Source organism: Falco naumanni, chromosome 13 (assembly GCF_017639655.2).
Source record: "Falco naumanni isolate bFalNau1 chromosome 13, bFalNau1.pat, whole genome shotgun sequence".
Classification (NCBI taxonomy): Eukaryota; Metazoa; Chordata; class Aves; order Falconiformes; family Falconidae; genus Falco; species Falco naumanni.
This window is the reverse complement of record NC_054066.1, coordinates 10,703,839-10,726,796: the sequence shown is the minus strand read 5'-3', so window position 1 is coordinate 10,726,796 and position 22,958 is coordinate 10,703,839. Positions and strand designations below refer to the sequence as shown.

Sequence of the window (22,958 nt, the reverse complement as noted above, 5' to 3'; positions counted from 1 at the left end):
TGCTGTATCTCATTGAGCCACGGCTGTTTTAGCATGAGCTGGATGAAGCAGTCCAGCTTTCTGCATTTTTTTTACCACTTGTTACATTTACAACTCAAATGAGCTTGCTGTGCTTCAGCTTCAGAAAATTGCAAGTGAAAAGATTACAGTCCAAATCCCTCAGTGAGCTTAAATATGTCTCTCTCTTTTTTTTTTTTTTTTTGGTGGCAAAACACCCTAAGGCAAAGTATTTTAAAAACAGCAGTGCTGAATAATGAGAGCTAATAACTCTCCAGATGTTTGCTATTTTGCTACATATGACTTTTTAAAAAAGGTATTTAAACTGATCTTGCCAGTTGTTGTGGATGCCTCTGTGTGTGTGTGTTTAATGAACAGCTGGCTCTTTTGAACTAGGAATTTTAATACTTTCAGTTCCATGAAACTGGAATTGGAGGCGGCGGCTGATTGTACAAGAGAGGGACCACATTTTCTCATGTGAATTCAGAAGCAGGGAGGGAGGGAGGGAGAGAGAAAAGCATCGTAATAATGCATGTGTTTCAGTTTCAGTGGATCAAATCTTTCCTCTGTCTGCATCCAAGCTATTTGGTTGTGATCAGATGATCAGAGCTCAAGGAAGCGATTGGAGAGCGAGCTGGCTGCAGCTGCATTGTAGGCTGTTTTCAGGGACAAGGAGCCACTGTTTTTCAAACATAGCATAAACATAGAAGTTATTTTGTAGGCTTCAGGATGCAGATATGGGTTGTGCTGCCAGCATTGTTCTGCTCCAAGCTTTTCGTTCTGTGGTACAGAGGAACTGTCCACATATCTGCAGACGACGACGACGAGAGGAGTTGTCACATGAAATTCTGCCACTGGATAGCGATGATGAAATGAGCAGACCCAGGACTCTCATCATAATGGTATGATACACTTGAATCGGCAGAGAGGTGTGACAGAATTATTACAGATGTTATGTGATTATATTTTTCTTTTAACTATGTATTCATAGAGTAAGGCCATTGACAGGCTATTTTTCACTGTAGGTTAGTTAGCTGGTAGATTTGCTGTCTCTGTCAGACAGCTGAAATGTTACTTTACAGGTGAAGCTGTGAGCTACTAAGTTCTATATAAAGTAAATGTTCTGTTATTTAATTGTTGGTGTGTTTTGTTGCTATTTGCAAGATAGTCAGCCCTGGAGCCAGTAGTGTGGTTATGTTTTATTTCAGACTTGGAATTCCAAACAGCAGACAGCTTAGGAAATGTTTACTAAGTCTGTTCATCATAAAAACAAACCCAAAAGCCAAACAAAACAAAAAGCCTTTACTTTCACCCAGGATGCAGTTGGAATTTATATCAAGTTATATGCAAATAAACTCCTATATATCTTCACTACAAACTGTTTGCAGCAGTAAAACGTTTGCTGGATCACTGCTCACCGGTTTAGTGAGTTGCCTCTGTTCTTTAACGAAGGGGGTCTTGAAAGGCTCTGTGTCTTCAAGAGTCGTTTTCTTTCTGAATTGAATTAGATTATTTTTGTTTTGTGGTGGGAATATAATAAGCACTATAGGTGTATTAGGAAGAAATGATAGGGTTGTTTCTCATTGTAAATCACTACCAGAATGAAGAATACACTTCCTGCTTAGTTACTGCTGCTTTTTGCCAAATACATGTATGGCAACTATTTCCAGAACCCCAGAGTGGCTTGGGTCTGAGGTGGCAATGATTTAGCACTGTGTGGCTCTCGCTTAATAACACTATTTGCAGTGCCCTGGTAATATTATTTTTGCAAATTTGTTGGGGCACTCATCTATATCATTTGAGTGGTAGAGATTGTTTTTCTTATATAAAGTATGTTATGATGTCCAAAGTGCCTCCCCCTGGTACCTTAGTCCTAAGTGGGTGATGGTAACATTAAAGAATTTAATAGCTGTCATGAGATGTAACAGTGGTTTGAATAGAGCGTTGCTGCCCATAGAGAGGTGTGTGGTGCAGTCATGGCAACTATAGTAGCTAGGACCCAAGCCAGTCGGTGCTTTACGTATCAGCTGAGGGTATTACCCACTGCATGGGGGATGCTAATGGTCATAGGAGGAAGGGGATGGATTTTGTCATTGTGAAGCTAATGTTTAAGCTTCTTTTCCTTTAAAACACAGTATCTATAAAAAAAGCTCTTTCTTTTTTTTTTTCTTTTTTCCCACTTAATGGTTAAACAAACAACCTCAACAGCATTTAAACAAATAACTGTCTCCTTCCTGGTAGTAATTTCAGGGATAAGGAAGTGAGAAGGGTCTGGAAGAAATTGCAGCATGCCCAAGGATGGATCATCTGTGCAACTTGCTTCAGTCCTTGGAAGAAAAGGGTAGGCTTGGGTGTTAAGGCAGCAAATGATGTACCAAGCTCCCCGAACCTACATGTAGTTATTGGCAGCTTGAGTTGCAGTTCTTTGTGCAGTAAATCCTGGGAGAGTGGGGGTCTGAGCTACGGCAAAGGTCCCTGGACTCTCAGAGAAGTGAGGCTTTATTGCAGCGTGGAGGGAGCCGTGGAAGCTGTCCACCACCCTGCAGAGCTGGGCATACCCAAAAGAGAGGCACGTTGGCCAGGTGGTCCATTACCTGTTCCTGGATGCGGGCTTTCAGGGATCCCCTCCTGGTCTCAAACACATCCACCCATCACAGTAACTGGGCCTTTGGTTTCCTACAGCACCAGTTAATGCACTGGTATTTGTCCTGTCAAAAGGCAGCCTTTCCCCAGGAGATCTGTAAGATCATTTTCTTCCCCTCGGTCCCCTTGAGAGGAGGAGGATGAGTGGTTCAGCCCTGCCAGGAGGCTGGTGTAGGTGCAGGCAGGCACTTGGGAGTAAAGCTGCTGGGCAGGAGACAACTCAGGGAAGTGGTATTCCCTTGCACATCTTTCTTTCTCTTCTGATTGTGTATTATTGTTGTGCCTTTTTGTGTAGAAACAGTTAATTATGTAACTGTGAAATAATTTGCCATCGAGCTTTGCAGTTAGGCTTAGTAATGTTGTGGAAATCTGGCAAGCTGAGAAGGAAGTGCTGCTTCAGAGCACTTCTGCAGCAGAAATGGGTAGTCCTGTTTCCACCAGTATTTCTGTTACTTGAAAGAGCAGCATGGTAAAGGGGAGTGGAGGCTACTGGACCTTAAGAAAACATGTGTTATGGTCCTAACAGATTATGGTTTTTTCCCCTTGATTTGTTGTAGATCATTGAAGTCTGCCTGGATAGTACAGTGGACAAAACTACGTAGATAAGCAAAAGAGTCTTTAGTTCACAGTGTCATTATGTATATTGTGTGGATGCCAGGAGCTAGACTGATCCAAACAAGATTACTGAGTTTTTGTGTCTGACGGCAGCGAGTGATTGGGGTGCCCAAAGAAGAGAGGTGAGGAAACCCCAGAATGTAGGATATCTGAAATATGCTGATGTGATTGGGTGCAATTGCCGGAGGCTGTGGGCTCCTGTCAGCTAAGATCTGGCATTTTATCTTTTCACGCCTTTAGATGAAGTGGTCTCCCTCTTCGTAGCTTGTGTGCCACTGGCTATATGCTCCCTACTGAGAGTGTTAGTATTTGGTATTGATTTCAGGACATAAACTATGCCTTCTTTTTGAATGGCTTTTTTAAGTCCCCAGGCTCTGCTATGTGTTCTTGCAAGTTTGACTGACCCGTGTGAACCAGAAGTAAAATCTCAGTGTTGCCTTTATATGGGAAACAGTCCTGAGGCAGAGAGAACAGCAGTCTACCCTAAAATACTTCCAGTAACTACACAGCTCTATAGATGTGCCCCATTTTCCTTTGTTAATCCCCAAAGGGGAACATCTTTGTAGGATATTCCTCTAGGAATTGTACCTTTGCCAGTAACACTCCAAGCAGGAGATGCTCTGGGTGCACTCCATGGAAAAAGAAAGGGAGAAGACCTGAGCACAGCCTCTGGCTATTGCTTAATGGCCACCTACTAATCACTGTATGAAACCTTTAGGCATTGCAGCAGGTATTTCTGGTGTTCTAGTCCTTGTAGAAAGTGAAAATTGATGTTTTTATTGACAAAATTTTTTTCCTCTTCAGTTTGTTAGTTTAGAAATCTGGTTTTATCCTTGGGAAAGACAGTTTAATAATAATTTTAAGATCTTGGCTGGATCCACAAAACGGAGAGATGCCAGAAAGGCAAAACTGGAAATTCTTCGTCAATGACTATTTTGTCATCTTCTCTTGGACACAATCCTGGGAGTTGCCAGAGACATGCAAAATAAATATCTAAACAACCTCTAGCTAGAGGTAAAAGTTAAATACAGAGTCACTGAACGCATAGATTCAATAGACCATAATGTTGTTTTCTGTACCTTTAAGAATATGTAAAATCTGGTTTTCAAAATAGGTCCATGAGGTTTGAGATACTAAAAACCTACTCAGAGTGAATGCAAATGATTGTACGTGCTGTTTCTGTAAGAAAAAGGAGAAGAGGAAGATGTCTGAAGGAAGAAAATTTAGCACATGGGGTTACGTGGAACTGTTTGGTGTTCAGAGCAGGGGCACTAATGTTTAGGATGATGCTTTGCATTTGGAACTTGTGACTTGAAGAAAAGTTGAGCTCTGTCTTAGAAGGTCATTCTATTTTTCATGTGATTTATTATGAACTGTGGCAGCTGAGGTTTGCTTGGAAGATAAGAGCAAGGCATGATATTTGAGAATGTGTCCTTTTCTCCACCCCCACCCCCCAGCTACACAAAAATGTGGTAGAATGTTTTGCATGTTGAGTAAAATACCGTAACTTGAACTGATGTGTTAGCTTGAAAACAGCAACAGCAAGGTGACATTACTACTCTCTATGCAGTTTTTCGTCTCTGAAAAGCGACAGCTTGCAGAGACTTTCTCTTTCCAGTTACAGAAGAACTAGGAGAACCTCCCCTGTGGCACAGATGCAGGATGGCTGCTCTGCTCTGGCATACAGGCAGGGCTGGGGCACTGCTTGAGCTACTTCTCAGCTCACTTGGTTTGTAAACAGAACCTTAGTCTTTCAGAAGCTGTAGGAACCATAAAAGCATAGCTTTGAGAACTTTTCCTCATCTCATACTGAAGTTCACCTCCAGAACTATGTTCCTGAAGTTCTGTTGTACAATCTACGTTAATTTTATGTTTCCAGTGGAAATAATTCAGTGCAATCATTTCCTCAATTTGTATGCATTTATCTACGGAAGATTTGTGCCGTATACATACTAAGTGCTATCAATAGATGGCAACTCGAAGAATTGCAAGATCTCTGACTCGTGGCCTAGTGGTTTTGAAGGTGGGAATGTATCTGTGTGTACCCAGATGAGGAGAACTTGCAGTGGCTTTTGGAGGTTGGCATGAGGCTCAACTCTGGGAAGAGAAGGATGGATGTTCTTCCTCCAATGTCTTAGAGGAGGGATTGTCTTTGGAAAGCCAGACTGCTCAGGTCTGTAAAGTTCAAAAAAGCATTCAGAATGTTCATATCTTTTAGCTCAAGTCAGAAGCTTCAATGTGTAATAAGTTTTTAAACAACAATAAACATGTAGCTTTATTTGATCTTATTCAACTTCCACTTCAGCACTTGGCCTCAACAGGAGCAGGAACAGGCCTACGTGTGGATAAATGAAGAGCGTTAGGGTGTAAAGAGGAAAAGTAGTAGATGCACAAAATGTAGTTTTACTTGAACCATTTTTGCAGCTGTACTTGTTATCTTTCTGATTTCTCTGCCCCCCTGTGCCTAACGCGCAGCAGCCCTGCTGGTGAGAGCAGGTGGCTTAGGCAGCAGCTATGGCTCTGGGTATAGCTTCTGAAATGCAGAGGAGCATGAGCCCAAGATATGGATCTGTTTTCATGTTTCATACTGCTGCGGTAACATCTAAAGTATTCACATGGCTGAAAAAGGGGTGGTGCTAAAAGGGCCTTTTTCCACTGAGCAAATCTTCTCCACCTGACGTCAGTACTTTGAGCAACAGCATTTTAATATTGCCTTCACTTATTAGCATTGCAGCAAAGTGTAAAACGACAGTATGTGGAATGAAATTATTATAAAACTGTTAACCAAATTGTTGTGGCAGCTTATGAAGACCATGGATTCAACATAAAGTGATGAAAACATCCTCCTACGTAAGAGGAATTTATTATCTCTTTTTTAAAAAAAAAGAAAAAAAGAAAAGAGAGAGAAGCAAGCTCTTTATTTGTAAGCAATGCATACTTGAAAGAGCAGGATATAAATTAAAGGGGTGCAGAAAAGTCTCTGTAAGTAGCTGTCCTTGAGAGTGCTTTTGGAAGGCTTTGGGATTTCATGCAATTGACAAAAATCACTATTTAAAATTAATATTCAAAATGCTTCTTAGGAGAGAAGAAAACCGACCTATAGCAAGGCAAAATAACTTGATTAAAACCAAAAAGGCAAAGAGAGAAACACACACAAGGGGAAGAAAAAAAACAACCCCAAACAGCAAAAAAAAAAAAAAACACTTCAGTTTTTTCAGGCTTTGGCCATCTGCAGCCACACTGCTTTGCATAATAAGCCCATTTATAAACAAATTATGAACATACATGCTTGATTTGTGGCAGTTTTGTCTGCGATGCTCTGTCTGCAGTTCTGCTTGGCTCTAGCTCTGATGGGCTGTAGTAAATGCCATCTTTCAGTTTCCCTTGATTGTTTTACTCTTTGGATATTCCTACAGAGGAAGGTAAAAGAGTTAATAAAAAATCCCAGTGATCTGACTGGTCTGAGATTTTGGAATTGGGTGAGCTATGGTTGTAGGAACCTTAGGCTAATTGTATGGTGTGGTGCCCTCACACCAAATCAGCCATGAGTGCAGATCTTGCATTTATATCTGTCTGCTTTCCTGTATTTATCACAATATTAAATACTTGGATAAATTACAAGGAAAATATAAACTCTGGGTAATAATAGACAGATGTACATAGATTTAAATGCCAAATGCTAGGCACAGGATGAAGCATCTAAAATAACCACAATAGTGTCTTTTGAGTTCTGGAGACTTCAATAAAATGCCTTGAAATGTATAAAATTCTGTCTGAAATAGAGGTTTTTTGTTTCATGATGTCAGTAAACAGTGTAGTGTTGGACAGAAATATAAAACTTTTTTTTTATGTACGTCTATGTATGTATTTGTGACCAGCAGCCTCTGGGTCTATTTTCAGAGTTGTTCTCTGGGTTTTTTTATGCACATCTTGGCCTGCACAAGCAGTTCCAGGCTCAGAACTCAGTTCACATCATTTGGTCTTTTGCCTCCCACAGTGAGATTTTGGTAATGGGATGCGTGACTGCGCCTGGCACTATACTGACTGACCAGGCTGTATGGGTGGGTTAGGTTGACGGTCAATATCTACAGAAATGGACTGGAAGCAGTGATACTGCCTGCTACCATATCTTGGCTGAGAAACGGTGCTGTCCCATGCTCCTCAAGCTCTGTTACAGGAGCACGTCTCCATTAGCGGCATCACTGTCCATAGCTCCAGGAGACAGGTTGGGGCAACACAGGCAGCTGTGCAAGCCAGAAGGATGCAGAAATCCACCTGTGATGCTTCATGCACATGCCCAGCACATCCCAGGTGCGCTGCATTCCCAGCAAGGATCCGCAGCTGGAACCCAACCTGCGCTGCAGAGGGCAGCTGGAGAGCTCAGGCTGGGAGGGCGAGCGGCGGCATGGCACCAGCAGCACTTGTTGTCTTAATGTGTGTGCACCAGCCTTGGCCCAGGCTCTGGTAGACCGGTTCTCCTCTGCCAAGAATGGTGAGCTGCAGCTGGTTCAAGAAGTGTACAAAGAAATAGGAAATTAAACTCATGCTTTCAGAAAATAATATTAATGCCAGTCCTCAGCCCTTGCCTCTCACTGGCATTAACTCCCTGCTGGCTGCAGCACTGGGAGCCAGGCTGGGCTTTCTTGTTCGTGCCGTTGTAGGTGCGGAATCCTCCACTAGAGCTGATCTGGATTTAAATGCATATAGCAGAGTCCAGAGTCCATTTCAGGCCTTTGGCTGCAAACACGGGGATATCGATTTAGCTTGGAAAAAGCTATGCTCTGTAAGAGGTCTGATTGAGGAAGGGAGCCATAAAGAAGCCAGGGCTCTTGGAGAACACCAGCCAACTGGAAGTACTGCCAAAGTAAAAGCTGCTGGGAGAGGCAAAGGCAGGAGGGAGAGCGTGTAAGAGAGGAAGAGTTCAGTGATGAGAGAGAGAATCCAAGTAGAAAGTGCTGTTTCTTCTCATCTGAAATTAGTTAGGCACACTGCTGTTAAACTTTGGTAAGGTTTGATTTCTGAGGGCAAGCCACCACTGGTCATGTGTTGACACATGAGGATATTTTGATGCTTTTTCCTCCCTCCTTGTTTTTATCAAAAGCTCTGTTTTTGCTTCACAGTGAGATACCTCTTCCTACTGCTGTTAATCCCTCCTCCCTTGCCCTTCTTCCACCTCTTCTTTCCCAAAGTGGAAAACCATCTTCTGCTTTGACTTCAGTATAAATGCACTCCATTCCCATCCTAGGTGGATTGGAAATCTGAATGGAGTGTGACAGACCTGTTCCTGATACTTCTCACTTCTATGAAGTTTCTTCTTTACAACAGTAACCCTAATACACTTGATTTAAACCCACTTTAAATCAGAATTTTAGTTCAGTGCGTTTCAGACAAAAGCCTTATGCAAAATTTCATTGCTCGTGGCAGATGAAGATGTATATCTCTGAGGCTTTTATCTCCACGCTTCATACTCTTCCATCTATCAGAAGCATTTGGTTTTAATGCACATGGGAAGTCTTCATTGCTCCATAGCGTCTCCAGCAAAGCAGGGTAACGTGGATGAGTGCAACAGGAGTCATTGCACTTAATAGCAGCTGCTGAACTGTTCCACCATCAGCTACAGCAGAAAGATAAATTGGGGAGCAGATACTCAGATGTGAGTGCCTCTACACTGATGTGTGTAAACAGAAGTGTGATTGCTGTGTACTGCAAAACCTAGTGTGGCTACTATTGGTGATCTGATCTTTTTTTATGTATCCCAGGGGGGGTTGCTACCCGATTTCTAAAAACTCTCAAGAGAATCTGACTTCTAGATTGCATTTCCTGAATCATACAAGGTTTTGATGAAAGGCATCACCACTTCATGACTATTAGATGACTACTACCAATGTGTGGGTGAATACAGACTAGTTCCAGGTTGCGGTACCACCTGTAGCTGAAGAGGGGCTGGACAAATGCAGATAAACAGTTTTGATGTTCCCTTAACCAAAGAAAGGTTTGTAAAGGCAAGACTTTAGATTTCCTTTCTAAGGCTAAGCAGCATTTCAGCATATTTGAGCCTGGCAGCTCTGCTTTTTTGCGTGAAACAAGAAATGAATTTGCTGCCGAAGTACTCAAGTAACTGAACTCTTGCTCACTGGAGTACTGTTGTTTCAGGAATACAGAAACAGGTGCGGTGTCTCCATAGTGTTTGTAGCTAAAGAAGATGGAGGAAGACAGTGCCTAGGAAATACAGGGACAGTTCCTGGTCTGTTAGCTTTTGATTCACTTCCTTGAACAATTAAGGCTTCCAGCTTGAGTTAGTGATTGGAGTGAGGAATACTGCAGTGGCGAAAGGATTAGGATTCTGCACCAAAAATCATGTCATATGAACACTTCAGGATGTTTTGGGTGGCAAGGTCTGACATCATCTTGGATGCTATTGCAAGTCTAGTCCAGCTGAAGCTGGCTCAGACCATGGAGCATGAGCCCCTACGCTGTGGGAGCTGTACGTACATGCGCACATTTACACTGGGAAAGAAACAGATTCCTTTGTTATCCTGGGGCTCAATCATTTCAGTTCTGCTAGGACTCTTATTTTAAACTCTGGGAACTCTGTAAATAAATACATATCATAAAAAATGTGCTTTTTTTCATCCTGTTAATTTGGTGCCTCTTCAGAACAAAATGTTATGTTCTGTCTAAACAGAAAGAATTTGTGTGCAATATCTTCTAAAATTGCACTCTGTTAATAATTATTGCCAATTTGTGGTTAGCTTAAAACATAATAGATTCTCTGTGTGTGGTTTTCGATGAAAAATAGCCATTGTAATGTTTGTCAGACTTCTTACTGCCTCGGGGATTATTCTGAATACAGTCTATGGAAACAATTGAATTGAACACTTCTTGCCTTTGGTGTTTGTTTTTCCTAACTTCTCATCTGTCAACTGCTGTGCTCATTTTCTTTTCATTATTATTGATACTTGCTTGAAGATGAGGCGGCCGGATTCAGTTCTTAGTTATATGTGTGCAAATCCAGTAGAATAGGGGTTTGACTTAATGCAGTAAAACAGTTCAGAAGTGTAATTCTGTGCTGCTTCCATGTTTCTTCCCACTTGCACCATCTCCCCCACCAAAAAAAAAAAAAAAAAAAGCATGAAGTTAAGAGTGGAAAATGTATGTGGCCTTGCTGGATCAATCAGTGGTTAGCTATGAAACTAGATGTTGGGAGTTGAGCATCATGTCACCACTTATAACTTTCTTTGGCATTTTAATAAGGGTTTGGCATTACCTTGATGTTTTCCACAGGCTGTGACTTCTGCGCTAAAATTAGCAGTTTCAGAGGGTAAACCTTAACAGTAAAGAGATTAATTTCTGATATGTAGATTCCTGGAACCAGATGCTCTACTGTCCTTTTTGAAATGTTTCTTCTGTTAGTAAATTATGTGCAAACATGCATTGCAGCTATCTCTATAGGAGATTTGATCTTAGTGGGATTACAGAGGAGGACAAGTTCTTGGGAGAGACAGCTTGGAATTGGGCCTATTTTTTTTTTTCGCTTTTGGATGCTTGGGGCTTGAAGGTAAAGAATAAAAAGTGTTCACAGAGATGATCTGCACTTCTTTCTTTTCAGTGTCTTAGCTCTTTCCATGTCTTTAACTTGTTCTCCCATGTTCTTGAGGAGCTTTTTCTCATCTCCCTAGAGCTCCATAGAAAAAGCAAGCAGAGCGTCCAGCTGCCTGTTCCGTCTCTCCACCTGCCAGCTGGCACTTGTGCCTGAATTTGCTTATTCAGGCTGTGACTGTTCTGGCTTTTGCAGTGCTTGAGTTCCTCCGGCTATTGACCACCATTAGCTCTTTGGTTTTAAGCAAGGGCACAGCCCTTGATTGAGGTGCAGTGATCTAAGCAGTTATCTAAAAGCTTGTTTGTTGCTAGGAATGTCCGGTTTCTTTGGCCTTACAACCTTGCAGTTGAGTCTCCTTTTGCCTTTTAACTGGCCTGTTACAAGAGAATGCATATCCCTTATTGGCTGTCTGCTCCCAGGTGTTGGGCATGTGCTCCATAACATGTCCTTCAGATGAATGCAAGCAGCAATTGTATGAAAGATACAGGGACAGTGATCCTAATCTTGAATCTGCTGCATCCAGGAGGAAACATTTACTGTTTCTACACAGACTTGATTTTCTAAGATTAAAGATATACAATATATTTTGTTGCTCGTGATGTAACTCGCTTCTTCATGATAACCATTTGCCCCTTGTAGCACCTGATTTTGTTTCTGCTGACAATGTAGTAAAGACATCAGCTGGGGAAGGACTCATCATTGGGGTGTTCACGCATCCATCACCTGCTTTTGTTCAGAAATCCTCTGACCAAGCAGCTCTGATAGATAGCATGCTCATTCCTCAAACACTTGTGTAAATACAACATATTTTAGCAGAATGTATGGAAACATAGAGAAAACTCATGAATGCAGTTTGAACTGAAGAACTATTTGGAAATAATAGAGATGTTTACTAAGGCATGCATAATTCTGGTTTTCATATAAAAGATCAAAGTAAATCCAAGTCTGGAATTGTACCAATCTGTTTTTGCCTTACTTCTCTAAATCTAATTGAAACTGTAAACATCAGTTAATAAAATGTAATTCTAAAATGTTTTCACTATATAAACATATCCTGAATAATATACCAAAAAGGACCTGCCCAAATGAAATGTTTGAGAGATGAGTTGACAAAAATGTTTGTACCAGCTCCTACTGAGAAGTTTCTTTATATAGTATTTTTAAGGTGCCAAAAGCTTTTGTACATACAAAGGGCTTGCCAATTTTCCTTTTTTAAATGAAATCAAAGGCAATTTTAAGTTACGTGAGCCTGCAAAAATAATCTGAATTGGTGGCTAAACATTGCTTTTTGTAGAAAGCATTCACAAGACAACTGTATTTCTTGGAAATATTTTCACAAAAGGATTTGCTCCTTGAGTCAGACCATGTCTGCAGTGTTTCGGACAGAACAAGGAGCTGAGTGAGGAGGAACTGCAGTAAGCTCTGCTTTATTTCCTATCCACATCCTTTTCTGGCACTTGTTTAAGCCTGGCTGGAGCGTGTTTTTGTAGGAAATCAGAAGTTAACCTCTTAGCTTCTGATTTCTGACCAGTTCTTTTGTGTCCAGCTCAAGTGGTGCTTAATAGAAATGAGTCAGGATGTTCCAACTATTTCTACAGTAAGAGGGAATTTTCTGGACTTTCCAGAATTTTCAAATCTAAAAAAACCCCAGAATTTTCAATTTATTTATTTATTTTTTTTAAAACAACACAAACAAACCAAAACACTCTTGGTACAGTCAGGTTGTCAATGACCAGTTTAGGCTTGATGATAAGGCAAGAATAAAGGTCCAAGAGCTTGTCTTTGCACATTGGATACAGGGAGCAAGATGTGAGAGTGGGGAAAAACACAAGGGTAGGAACTAGCTTACACTCATCCCATCAGAGAAAATCATCTGGAGAAAGTGAAGGAAGAGGATTTACTCTGATTCAGCTCTCCGCTTTGCAGAAGGAACCTGGAAGCTTAGAGCAGATTTACTGTGTTAAAAATGACATAGTTTTGGTCTTGCTTTTCCAGCTTGCTGGGAAATCATAAATAAATTCAGCTTTTTGATCTGTCCTTGGATAGCAGAGTTCCATAGCAGCTTCTTGGGTGGGCTTTCATACCTCGTACAATTCAAGACAGGCTTAAAAGGATTGGAAAATCACAGAGAAGAGTGAGGGGGGTCAGCAAAGTTAGTCTGTGACTGTGTATGTAGACAAACACTAGACCTGGACTGGCCTGAAAAATAACTATGAGGGGATATGGTGGAAGTCGTAAAAGTCAAGAATGGTCAGAGATATATAGATGGCTTGCAGTTTCTTCTTCAAGAAGAGAAGTAGGGATTGTCAAATGAAACTAATGAGGGGCATGTTTGGAGGAAAAAAAAAAACAAAACAAAACCAGAATGAATATTAAAACTGGATTTCCTTGCCACAAAATGTTTAGCCTCTATAGTGTCTGTGTAGGTTTTAAAAATGGCTGGAAAAATTCATGAGGGAAGTCTTTGAGAATTAGTAAATATGCAGGTGCTGCCTCAGGCTTGGGAACCTGCAGGAGTGGAAATTGGAAGAGTATTCAGGAGAAATACTAGTATACTGACTGTTTTCTGTACTTTCACCTTAGCAGCTATAGATTCTCACAAGTGCAGAAATCTGGGTTAAATTAACTTTCATCCTACCTGGTATGACCATGCTCACATAAAATGGAATTTAGCATGGCGTCCAGGTGAACATTCAGTACTTCGTTTGCTGCTGAAGGAGTATTATACTTGGCGTTCTTGCCTCTTAGACATGCAAGTACATCAGCTTGATTGACTGCCCTCCCCTGAATTATTTTGCATTTGTTGCAAGTTACTGTCCCTGTGCATGGACCTGTATTGGCTGGCGCACGGTACCTTGTCTGTGTGTCAGGACCTGCAGCACTCTGCTGGATATTCCTTGCTGTGAGGCTGGGATAACTGAAGGAGTAGAACTTGATGGATTATATTATATTTCTTTTTTTGCCAAGGTTGAGGTTATATTTGGTTAACTTTACACAGGCTTTTACAAACTGTAAGGCTCCTAACCACTGCCATTTCGGTATTTTCCTAGTTTTTTACCTTCTTATTTTGGTAATACTGAGGACTGCACATTTGTTATAAATCTAAATTAGGATTAGAGGTTTTAACTAAGAAATTAAAAGCAAAGCCTGGAAAGGTGAGACAATTCTCTGGGTGTACAGAAAGTTATGTCAAAGTGAGAAATGCTGTATCAGGTGTTGGCACGATCTATTAGACTACACTGTGTTGCTTTCTGTGTACTAAGAGATCAGTAAGAGAAGGGGAATGTCAAAAAGATGCAAGTTGTCTTTTTCTTATTTCTCCATACCAAACTCAACTAATGTAAATCTGACTTGCATGGTTTTATATTTCACTCCCTTTCTACTAAAACAAGAAAATAATCTTGCATCTTTGCTTTTGAAATTTATGTGCTTTTTGCCTCTTCCAAAATGCCATTATTTAGCTTTCAATTATATGATCCAGATGATGAATTATTATATGCAGTTGCTTTCTTAATTGCTTAAGATGCCCACAGGCACTAAAAGAGAGTATACAGGAATTTATGACGTTGAATATATGTTAGAAATATGAGATATCAAACACAGTAATGGTTGTACAGTCAGTTTGCACACGTATGGAGGGGAGTGTACTTTGTACTTAAAAAAAAAAAAAATAAAATGAAGAGGATCTCAGGGTATTTTACATCAATATTACAGCATTGTAGATGTTGATTGTGACCTTGAGTAAATGAGTGAGTTGCCTGACCTCCTTTTGCTTCAGTTGTTCCAGCTGGAAAATTGGGTGAAAATGTGGATTCTCTTTATAAACCAGATGTTGTCTGATCTGAGCTTTTCTTGTAAAGAAAAAGAAAAATAATTTCTGCAACGTAGCATAGACATGAATAGCAAGTATTAGATTTACAACCAGAAAAGCATGCAGCGGAAGCCAAAATCACAGCGGTATCGACATATCTAGAGATAGTAAATTTAGATTATTTAATTATTTAATCGCCTTTTATGGCCCTTCATCGCTGTGTGTTTTGTTATCAAGGACTAATTCCAGTCCAAGTAGATGAAAACAAAAGAGTAATGTTTGTTTGAAATTTCCCAATAGATCAAATTAAAGAAGAAATTGAAGTAATTGCCTATTTTGCTTTTGTACGCATCAGCAGGACAACATTGCTAATGGAAAGTTTATTCTTCCAACCTGATTGCTGATATAGGAAGCAGCAGTTTGTTTGCTAAAGAGAACAAGCATAGCTGTTTCTATCCAACCTGTGCAAAGATACCCAGCACAGAAGCCCGTGACGACTGCGCTCGGTTGCGCTGTGTGTGAGCCTGCAGCTCTGTTGTGCAGCAGGGACCCTCACACTTGCAAAGAGGACCGGCCAGTAGCACCGTGGTGCAGTACTGGCGCCCTCCGCTCTTCTTGCTCCCCCAGTAGCTACTGTCTCCAGAGGGCTGGTAGGGTAGATGAGCAAGGGCTGCAAGTGTAAGATCTATCATACTGGTTTTCTGTAAATGATGCTGTGTGGCTGTAGCTGGAGGCACTTGGGGTTGCACCATCAGGTGCAAAGCCCTTCTCCCACCCAGTGGCAAGGGAATGTATTCTATTCATGCCAGGTGCAGGTGGGTTTCCAGCCTAGAAAGCTGCTGAAATGATGCTGGTGTTACATCTGTGTTCCTGTGGGGTTAGCTGGTAGAAACATCGCTGTGGCAAGGTGTGCATGTGGAGCAGTGTTCCCAGGCTGCGGGACAGGGAGGGACTGCTGCTGGCTCAGCTGAGCCTGCTTCCCAGATGGAACAGTGAGAAGTTTTTTTAGGAGCTGTAAAATCAGCAAAGGGCTGGTAAGTGGCTTTTGGACCATGGGTGTTACCAGCAAGCTCTTGTGAGTGCTTACAAAGGCTGTTTTGAGGTGATGAAATACATGTGCTGGAAGGGCCCTTGAGGGCTGCATGAGATCTGGCTGGGAGGTGCCAAACTGCCCATCCCGAGGTCTTCTCCTCACCCCCTGGGGACACTTTCAGCCACAGATGAACCTTAGCAGCTCTGACAATGCACGGGGACTGGCAAGGGCAGCCTGTGGCCAGCTCCTGACACCACCGGTTCAGCTACAGGGTGTGTTTTAGCCTCTCACTAGGGCGAAGGAGCACAGCAGCCTCTCACAGATCAGTTCTGCGTGAGTGCACTAATATCTGGGGCATGAAGTGAAGGCAAGGAGGAAGGAATCGCTGAGATCAGCACGCTGGCAGGCTAGAAAGAAAAGAAATGGCTTGACATAGGTGGAGTCACTGACATCGGGGACTGTTGTCTGGAAAGATCTGTTAGCAGGGCTCTGACAAAGCTAAGGGGCTTCTTTTCATGGGTATTTATGTAGGCACACTGTCCCCCCGCCTTGGAGACCTCACCTTGTGTGCCAGCGTCACTTTAACTGTGATGGATTCCCAGCCCTTTGCCTGGTCAGAGCTGGATGGATGTGTAGGCAAAAGGCGAGCATCAGTTATTCTAATGGCTCCGTGGAGTGTTTGTTTTAGCTTGAGTTGTTAGATCATAGGTGGAATCATATTTCTCAAAAAAATCACTTCCAGTTGATTCAATACCAGAGTGACTTTGCAAAAGGTTGCGTCATATGGAAATTTTTTTAACTGAATTTTTTTACCTTTCTGTTTAAAATATTTTGGCTTTATATTTTTCCCTCCCTTTTATAAAAAAGGACATTTTCAAAGCATGGATCAATACTGAGCATTTCATTCCAAAAGACGATCTCTTCTTGAGTTGATTTGGGGTTGTTTGGTTTGGGTTTTTTTGGAGAGGGGAGAAGATGGAGGTGAATATTCAGTCTTTGACAAAGGAGTTGGGATAGAGGTCACTAGGGCTTTCCATCTTCTTCAGTAGGTGCTAGTAAAAAAAAATCTATCTATTTCTGGTCCCAGTGTAGTAATCTGCTTTACCTGTCTGACACGAAGCTTCTAGGAAACACAGTTTTAACATGTGTTCGCAATCCACTACAGAGCACATGCTATTCCCGATGCCTGGAAGATGTGAATAAAGTGAATGTGTGGTGTCCAGTCATTGTCGCCCCAATTTTAGCCTCACAGTCTATCAGTAGATTTTTGGCAGTCCTATCTGCAAACACATGCAGTGTGTTACCATTCACTAAAATCAATTTTCTAGCAAGCACTCTGACTACAGAAAGGGTGGGAAATTATATCTGATGTGGCTTGATTTGCCCAGATGTGCAGACAGCTGACTCCGAGCAGTGCTGCCCTGCTGCCCTGTTCAGGGTACAGCAGCCAGGGATGCTGGGCTGCCTGGGGGATTGCAATTGAAGACCAGGTAAGGAATATATGAAATGCAGCATCAGTAAGTATTAACATAGCTTACCCACTGGCACCGCCTGCATGTTGTGGGATATTAACTGTGTTAATCTCCTCATTACTGGCCTCAGTAGTTGAGTATACCAGCAAAGTCTCCAAGTTTTGTGAGTTCTGCACCCTACATCCATAATATGGGACAGAGCAGGCTGTAAAGCTATGTGGTGTACATCTTTTTTCTTCTTCTTCTTTTTTTTTAATAATTAAAATAATTTAAGTGTGGTGGTTGTTTTGTTTTAAAGATAGGGAGCCCTTTGTGAGCCTCTCCAGGTCTTCTCACCAGTACCTGAGCTGACAGCTGCCTGCTAGCCGTGTGCCAATGTCATGGTCGTAAAGTGCAGAATTGTTTCTGTTTCTGCTCCAAGGGCTGAGTGTTGGGCATGGCTGGCATCCTTTGGTTTTTCTTCAATGACTTTATTGCTGTGGTTCTACCAGGAACTCTGACATGCTGGAAATGCTACAAGCTGTTCAAGGAAGGTAGGCAGCTATCTTATCTGCACTCTGCCAAGTGGTGGAACGTTAAGTTTGTCAGCCAAATTTCTTAGTACTGGTCTACGCTGCAGAGACCGCCTGAATGGTAGTGTCACTGTTATCACAGTGGTATTAATTTATAAATGAAGCAAGTGGGTGTTTTTTGAGAGGTTTGTCTTTCATTTCAAAACAACATAATGCACAGTTGATGAAGGTTGTTCCAGCAAAAGGAATTTTCTTACTTGTTAATAAAACTGTGTTTTTCAAATTGGTTAGACAAAAGGCCTGAGTAAGGATTAGGTGCGTAATGGCTGTGGATGTGCAATTATTTACATATACATGGACATTAGTCAAGACTGGTTTTGACTTGCACTCTGTTTGTACGTGTCGGCGTTGCTCCCGGACAGAAGCCCTGAGCTGAATGGAAGCATTCATTCCCTGAAACTCGCTATGAATTTGATCTTTGCATGTGATTCCACACCCCACCCTGCCACCAAATTTGGAGGCGGGGGAAAGGCAGCGGTTAACTGATGCATCTTTTCTCGATCATTCTTGATGGGAGATGTAGGTGATATTATTTTAGAAGGACAGTACAGTGAATTCAGTATTTGCTACACAGCAAGTGAAATATTCAGCCTGTTTTGGAAGGTCTTTTATGTTAGTTGAAGATACACACTTCAGGAACTGAATTTTTATATGGCTGCTAGCAAAGCACTAGTGAAATTCATTTTCCAATGATTGTGTGATACACTGTAGCAGTGAATTAGTGTTGTCCAGTGGTACGGTTTTACATATTGCTTTCAAGATCCAAGCTGAAGTCAATGACACGTGACAGTGAAGGGATCCAAGATCCAATAAGTTGGACAGAACCTCTAGAAGAAATGTAGGAAAAGAGAATAAACAAGTTACAGAATTGTGACCCCTATCAGAAGACTAAATGCTAGTGGTTCTGAAACAAAGGGAATGCCTAGCTATTCCTTAACAGGGGTAGAGGTATCAAATATTATTTTTCCTATCTAGATATTGATAAGTTTCTTCAAAATACTGGGAACAAATGCAAATGTTCAGCAGAGGCAGCAGAGCAGAGGGTGATAAAACATTGAGTTGACAACTTTACATATTTTATTATTTTTGAAGTGTTTCAACATCCTTATTTTTACTATATGAATCTAATAGAGCAGTTCACAGATGGAAACCAAGGCTTGTGAATTTCCTGTGACCTAGTAGGTCTTTCCTCGGGATAATTTAAGTTATGGATTATACATAATAGTTCTGAATTTAAAAGCAGTGCAGGTGCTTGATGATCACCTTGAAGTGCCTGTTATCTTTATTCAAAGAGATAGAGAAGACTTTAAGGAAAAATTAGAGAATCTTTTACAGTCACACTGATGCTAATGAAGTTTCTTTTGTATTTCTGCTACAGGACAAAGCATTATTAGACATTTGACTGGTGATGTTATTCCCCATTACAAGTGTTAGAGGAATCTGCATTCAAAACAGATCTAAGAAAGTGGAATCTTTATTTGCAGTTGTTTACTATTAGTTCTGTTTATATCTCTGTGTGAATGCTGTAGCTTATTTGTATTTCATTGCTTCAACCTTTTGATGTATTGGTGTTGAGAAAATTTAATGCTCAGCATCTTTAGCGTCGAGTCTGAAAAACTGGCTGTCAGAGATACAGAAATTAGGTTTAATAATACTAGGGATTAAAATCTTGTGGACAAAAGATACTCATGCTGTATGTTGAATAAGGACCAGCTGGAAACTTGAACCAAAGTTCATCTTTTGTATTATTTGGGAGTAACACAAGTTCATCAAAGTTTCAGGAAGCAGCGGTGACCCTTATCTCAGTGGAAAGAGTGCCCTGGAAGGGCTCCTCGGCGCTGCCGGAGGCTGGAACAGAGCCATCCTGAGGAAAGGAAAGATGGGGATCGGCTCATTCTGTGTGACAGTTACAGAAAGGACTGGACGGGTGAAGCAGCCTCTGAGAGGAATTGATACCTGCTGAAAATTAGGCCAGCAGAGCTGATGGATCCAGGATTAAATTTAATTTCTGGCAAGGACCGCTTGTCTTGGCAGCTGCGTTCACAATGTTATGTGAGAGGCACTTGGGACTCAGATAGCATGGTGATTTGAGAGAAAAAAGGGTGATTCCAACTTGGTTAACGTTGCGGTGCTATATTGGTAGCCACTTGAAATGTCTGCATACCTTGGCAAATGGTTTCTGTTGTCTTTTCTGTTTTCTAGCGCCAAACACGGATGCTTTTCACCACTAAGTAGGAGTACAGTGAAATTTGTCTTAAGCAGTCACACAGCAGGCTGGCAACACTCAGTTTAAAGGAGTTGATCTTCTTAAAGACAAAGATAATGATGAGATGGGTTTTTAATTCATAAAGTGACACCATGTTTTAACTGAGGAAGATGAAAGCAAACTGGTCAGATTGATGCATTGATTTGTAGTGCTCAGATCAGACATGCTGGGCTCATGTGACTGTGCTTTTGGCGTGGAAATCCAGCATGTGGAATAATCATGTGGAAATTCTGCAGAGGTTTGTTACTTTGGATCAAATGTTACTAAGGCTGAAAAATGCGTGAAAGAGTTCATAGAATTCAGAATTTTTTGCTGGAAAGAAAAAGAAAAAAAAAAAAAAAGGCACTCAGGGTAAAGTTGCAGATCTCAGACAGTACTTAATTAAAACAAGTTGTAAAAAAAATGCTTAGCATCCAATTTGCAAAAAATCCAGAATGAAAAAGCAGAAAAACTATCAGTTTGTCTTGGTTATGGACACTGATGTTAAAATAAAAAAACCTAATGCATGCCCCATAAAGACTATGTGCATAGGGGAATGCAGCTTTGCTGCTACAGCAGGATGAATCCTCAGCTGGAACAAAGGAGAAGAAAGGGGTCTGTGTGTGTGTGCATGCACATGTGTGGGCACTGAGGGGGTTTGTTCAGTTTTAAAAGACCTTTGTGCCCTGCCAACCTTCAGACAGCTGACCATTGGGTGAGTCTCTACCTTAATTAGGAATAATTTGATTGCCTGTGTCTCTGTTCCTGTTGCCTCTGTGGTTCTGAGGCACCAATTGAGGGGCTTCTATCCTGTCGGGGTGCCACTGTGATTGCCACTGCACGGGGTCGTGGGGTAGGGGAGCTGCTATGGGGCAGCAGCTGGGGAACAGGCTCCGTCTGGCAGCTTTACTCTCGCCTGAGGTGGGAGCAGGGTTGAAGCAAGCACCAATTTATTTTTTTCTTAGTTGGCTCGTGACAGGCACTTCTAAACCTAGGTTTCTAGAAGCCAAATATGTCTTTTGAATATTGGCATATAAATATGTCTATTTTTCTATTTTTTTTAAAACTGTCTTCAGCTTTAGGAATTTGCAGGGTGCTTCCTCTTACTGGTATTTTACACCACTTAGAAAGGGGAACTGTTACCTTGGTCCAAAAGCAGAGGTGATTCTGGGCCCCACAGCACGAACCTGTTGGTGTGCGCTCTGCAATTGAAGTCTGCTACAGAGGGGCTTGGTAGGAGGTGGTGGTTCTGTGACTGCCTTCTTTTTAGCTTGCAGACATACGTGTACATGAAGTAAGAGTGCAGCTGTTTTCGCTTTTGAATCGGGGAGGGTGGTGAGGAGAAAGGATGTAATGGGTTTTGAGACAAAGATAGATGTTCAGTTGCAAACGTTTTTTCTACAACTTCCTATTTTGATTTGCATTAGAGGCGGGGGCTGGGTGTTTTTATGGCTTAATGAGACACTCTTGCCTTAATAGCAGAATATTATTCACAGGAAGAAATGAGTTATTGCTGGTTTTCTTCCTCCTGTTCAGTTACTGTGGATACAGCATGTAAGTTTTAGACATACTTCCCCCTTGAACAGTATGTGCAGCTTCCAGTTGTTACGCTGAAGCTGCTGAAGGAAAGAGGTTGAAGAAGCACAGCTTTTAAAAGAGAGATTTGTTTGCGGCTTGAATTCTTACGGATACAATGAGCTTTCGTGGGAGATTCAAAAGGGAGACCAGTGAACTGCGGAGGAAAAGAAGGACCGTTAGGCGAGTGAATCAAGGAGAAATTCACAGATTAAGCTGCGTGAGTATGCACCCCTTCTTCCATCTCTTCAATGAAATTGCTAAGAAATTACAGGTCAAACACTCTTCAGGCTACACGTAGGAGAGAGTAGGATTTATTCCTTCATGTATATGTGGGACTGACTTGAGTCCCATCAGTCCATGTGATGAGGTGCTGAACATTGGAGAATGATTACTGAAGTCTGAGACTGAAGCACAGGGAATTCGGGAGTTTATAGAACTCAAGTGCATTAGGGAAACTGATGTGATGCTGTACAGCAATCAGACATGTACTGACAGCAGCAATATGTGATAGTCCCTCTGGCGCCTGGTAACACCTGCTTGGTGGCTGGTTCCATGAAAATCCATAATGCTGCTTATGGAGTACAAAAGTTACTCCATGCTGGTTTAGATCTCACAATCTTCTATGGGTGATTTATGCTTCTTGGGACGAGGAGGATGAGGAGAAAGCCACTGTCCTTCTGCAGTGCAGTGAGCAAATGGAGAAAGCTCCAGAGTTCTTGGTGGAAAGCTGGAGTGAGGTTCTGTCCCACGAGCTAGACAGTAGCTTTGCCAGTGATGGCTTTGAGCCAGGACTATGCTTTCTGCAGCTCTGCTGTGTGGCACCGGGCACCTCACATTAACGGCTTTCCTAGGCTTTCCTGACCGAGATTGAAACTGTAGACAATTTTAGCTAAAAAGCATAGACCCGTCTGTTGAGAAGCCTTAGGCAAGTACCAGTTTTCAATTTACTCACTTAACTTGAGAGATCACTTTAGATGTCAAATGTTTAATGGCTTCCCCAAGAATGATTTGGAGACAATGGATCCTTGTGGCAAGAGGTGTTTAGTGTTCTTCTGTAGTTTTGTATATCCAATTACAAGCTGTGTTTGCATGCGCATGCTGGAGGCTCTTTCGTGGCTATTCTGCATGTCCAGTGTAACAAAGAATCAGTGATAATACACTGAGGAAGAGTATTTTCATTAACTTTTTTAAATAGGAAGGAAAATAACTTTGCTGTTGTAACACTTGGTCACAGATTGGTTAAGACAGTTTGTGGCCCATCTAGTAGAGCGTTTGGGTTTGCTTGTTTGGATAGATATTTTATATGGAAATGGATCTTTTTGAAAAGACCACAGTGTAGTTCCTGCTGCCCTGAGCTAATGGCATACAGTTGAAGATACCAAGTTGAAGCTT

At 41.6% G+C, this 22,958-nt stretch overlaps 1 protein-coding gene across 10 annotated transcripts in view; it reads left to right on the top strand.

Annotated features, from left to right (window-relative positions):
- Positions 1-612: 612 nt before the first annotated feature.
- DOCK10 (dedicator of cytokinesis 10) overlaps positions 613-22,958 on the top strand; it is a 134,094-nt gene continuing 111,748 nt past the window's right edge. For 7 of the 10 annotated variants that reach the window (XM_040612980.1, XM_040612984.1, XM_040612982.1 and 4 more), the window contains exon 1: positions 613-899. In XM_040612980.1, coding sequence (XP_040468914.1) covers positions 735-899 — 165 coding nt within the window. In that variant the 5' untranslated portion in view covers positions 613-734. Of the gene's footprint in view, positions 900-21,494; positions 21,784-22,958 lie in introns of those variants that run through there. The other 3 variants (XM_040612979.1, XM_040612986.1, XM_040612987.1) reach the window with 3 other exon arrangements.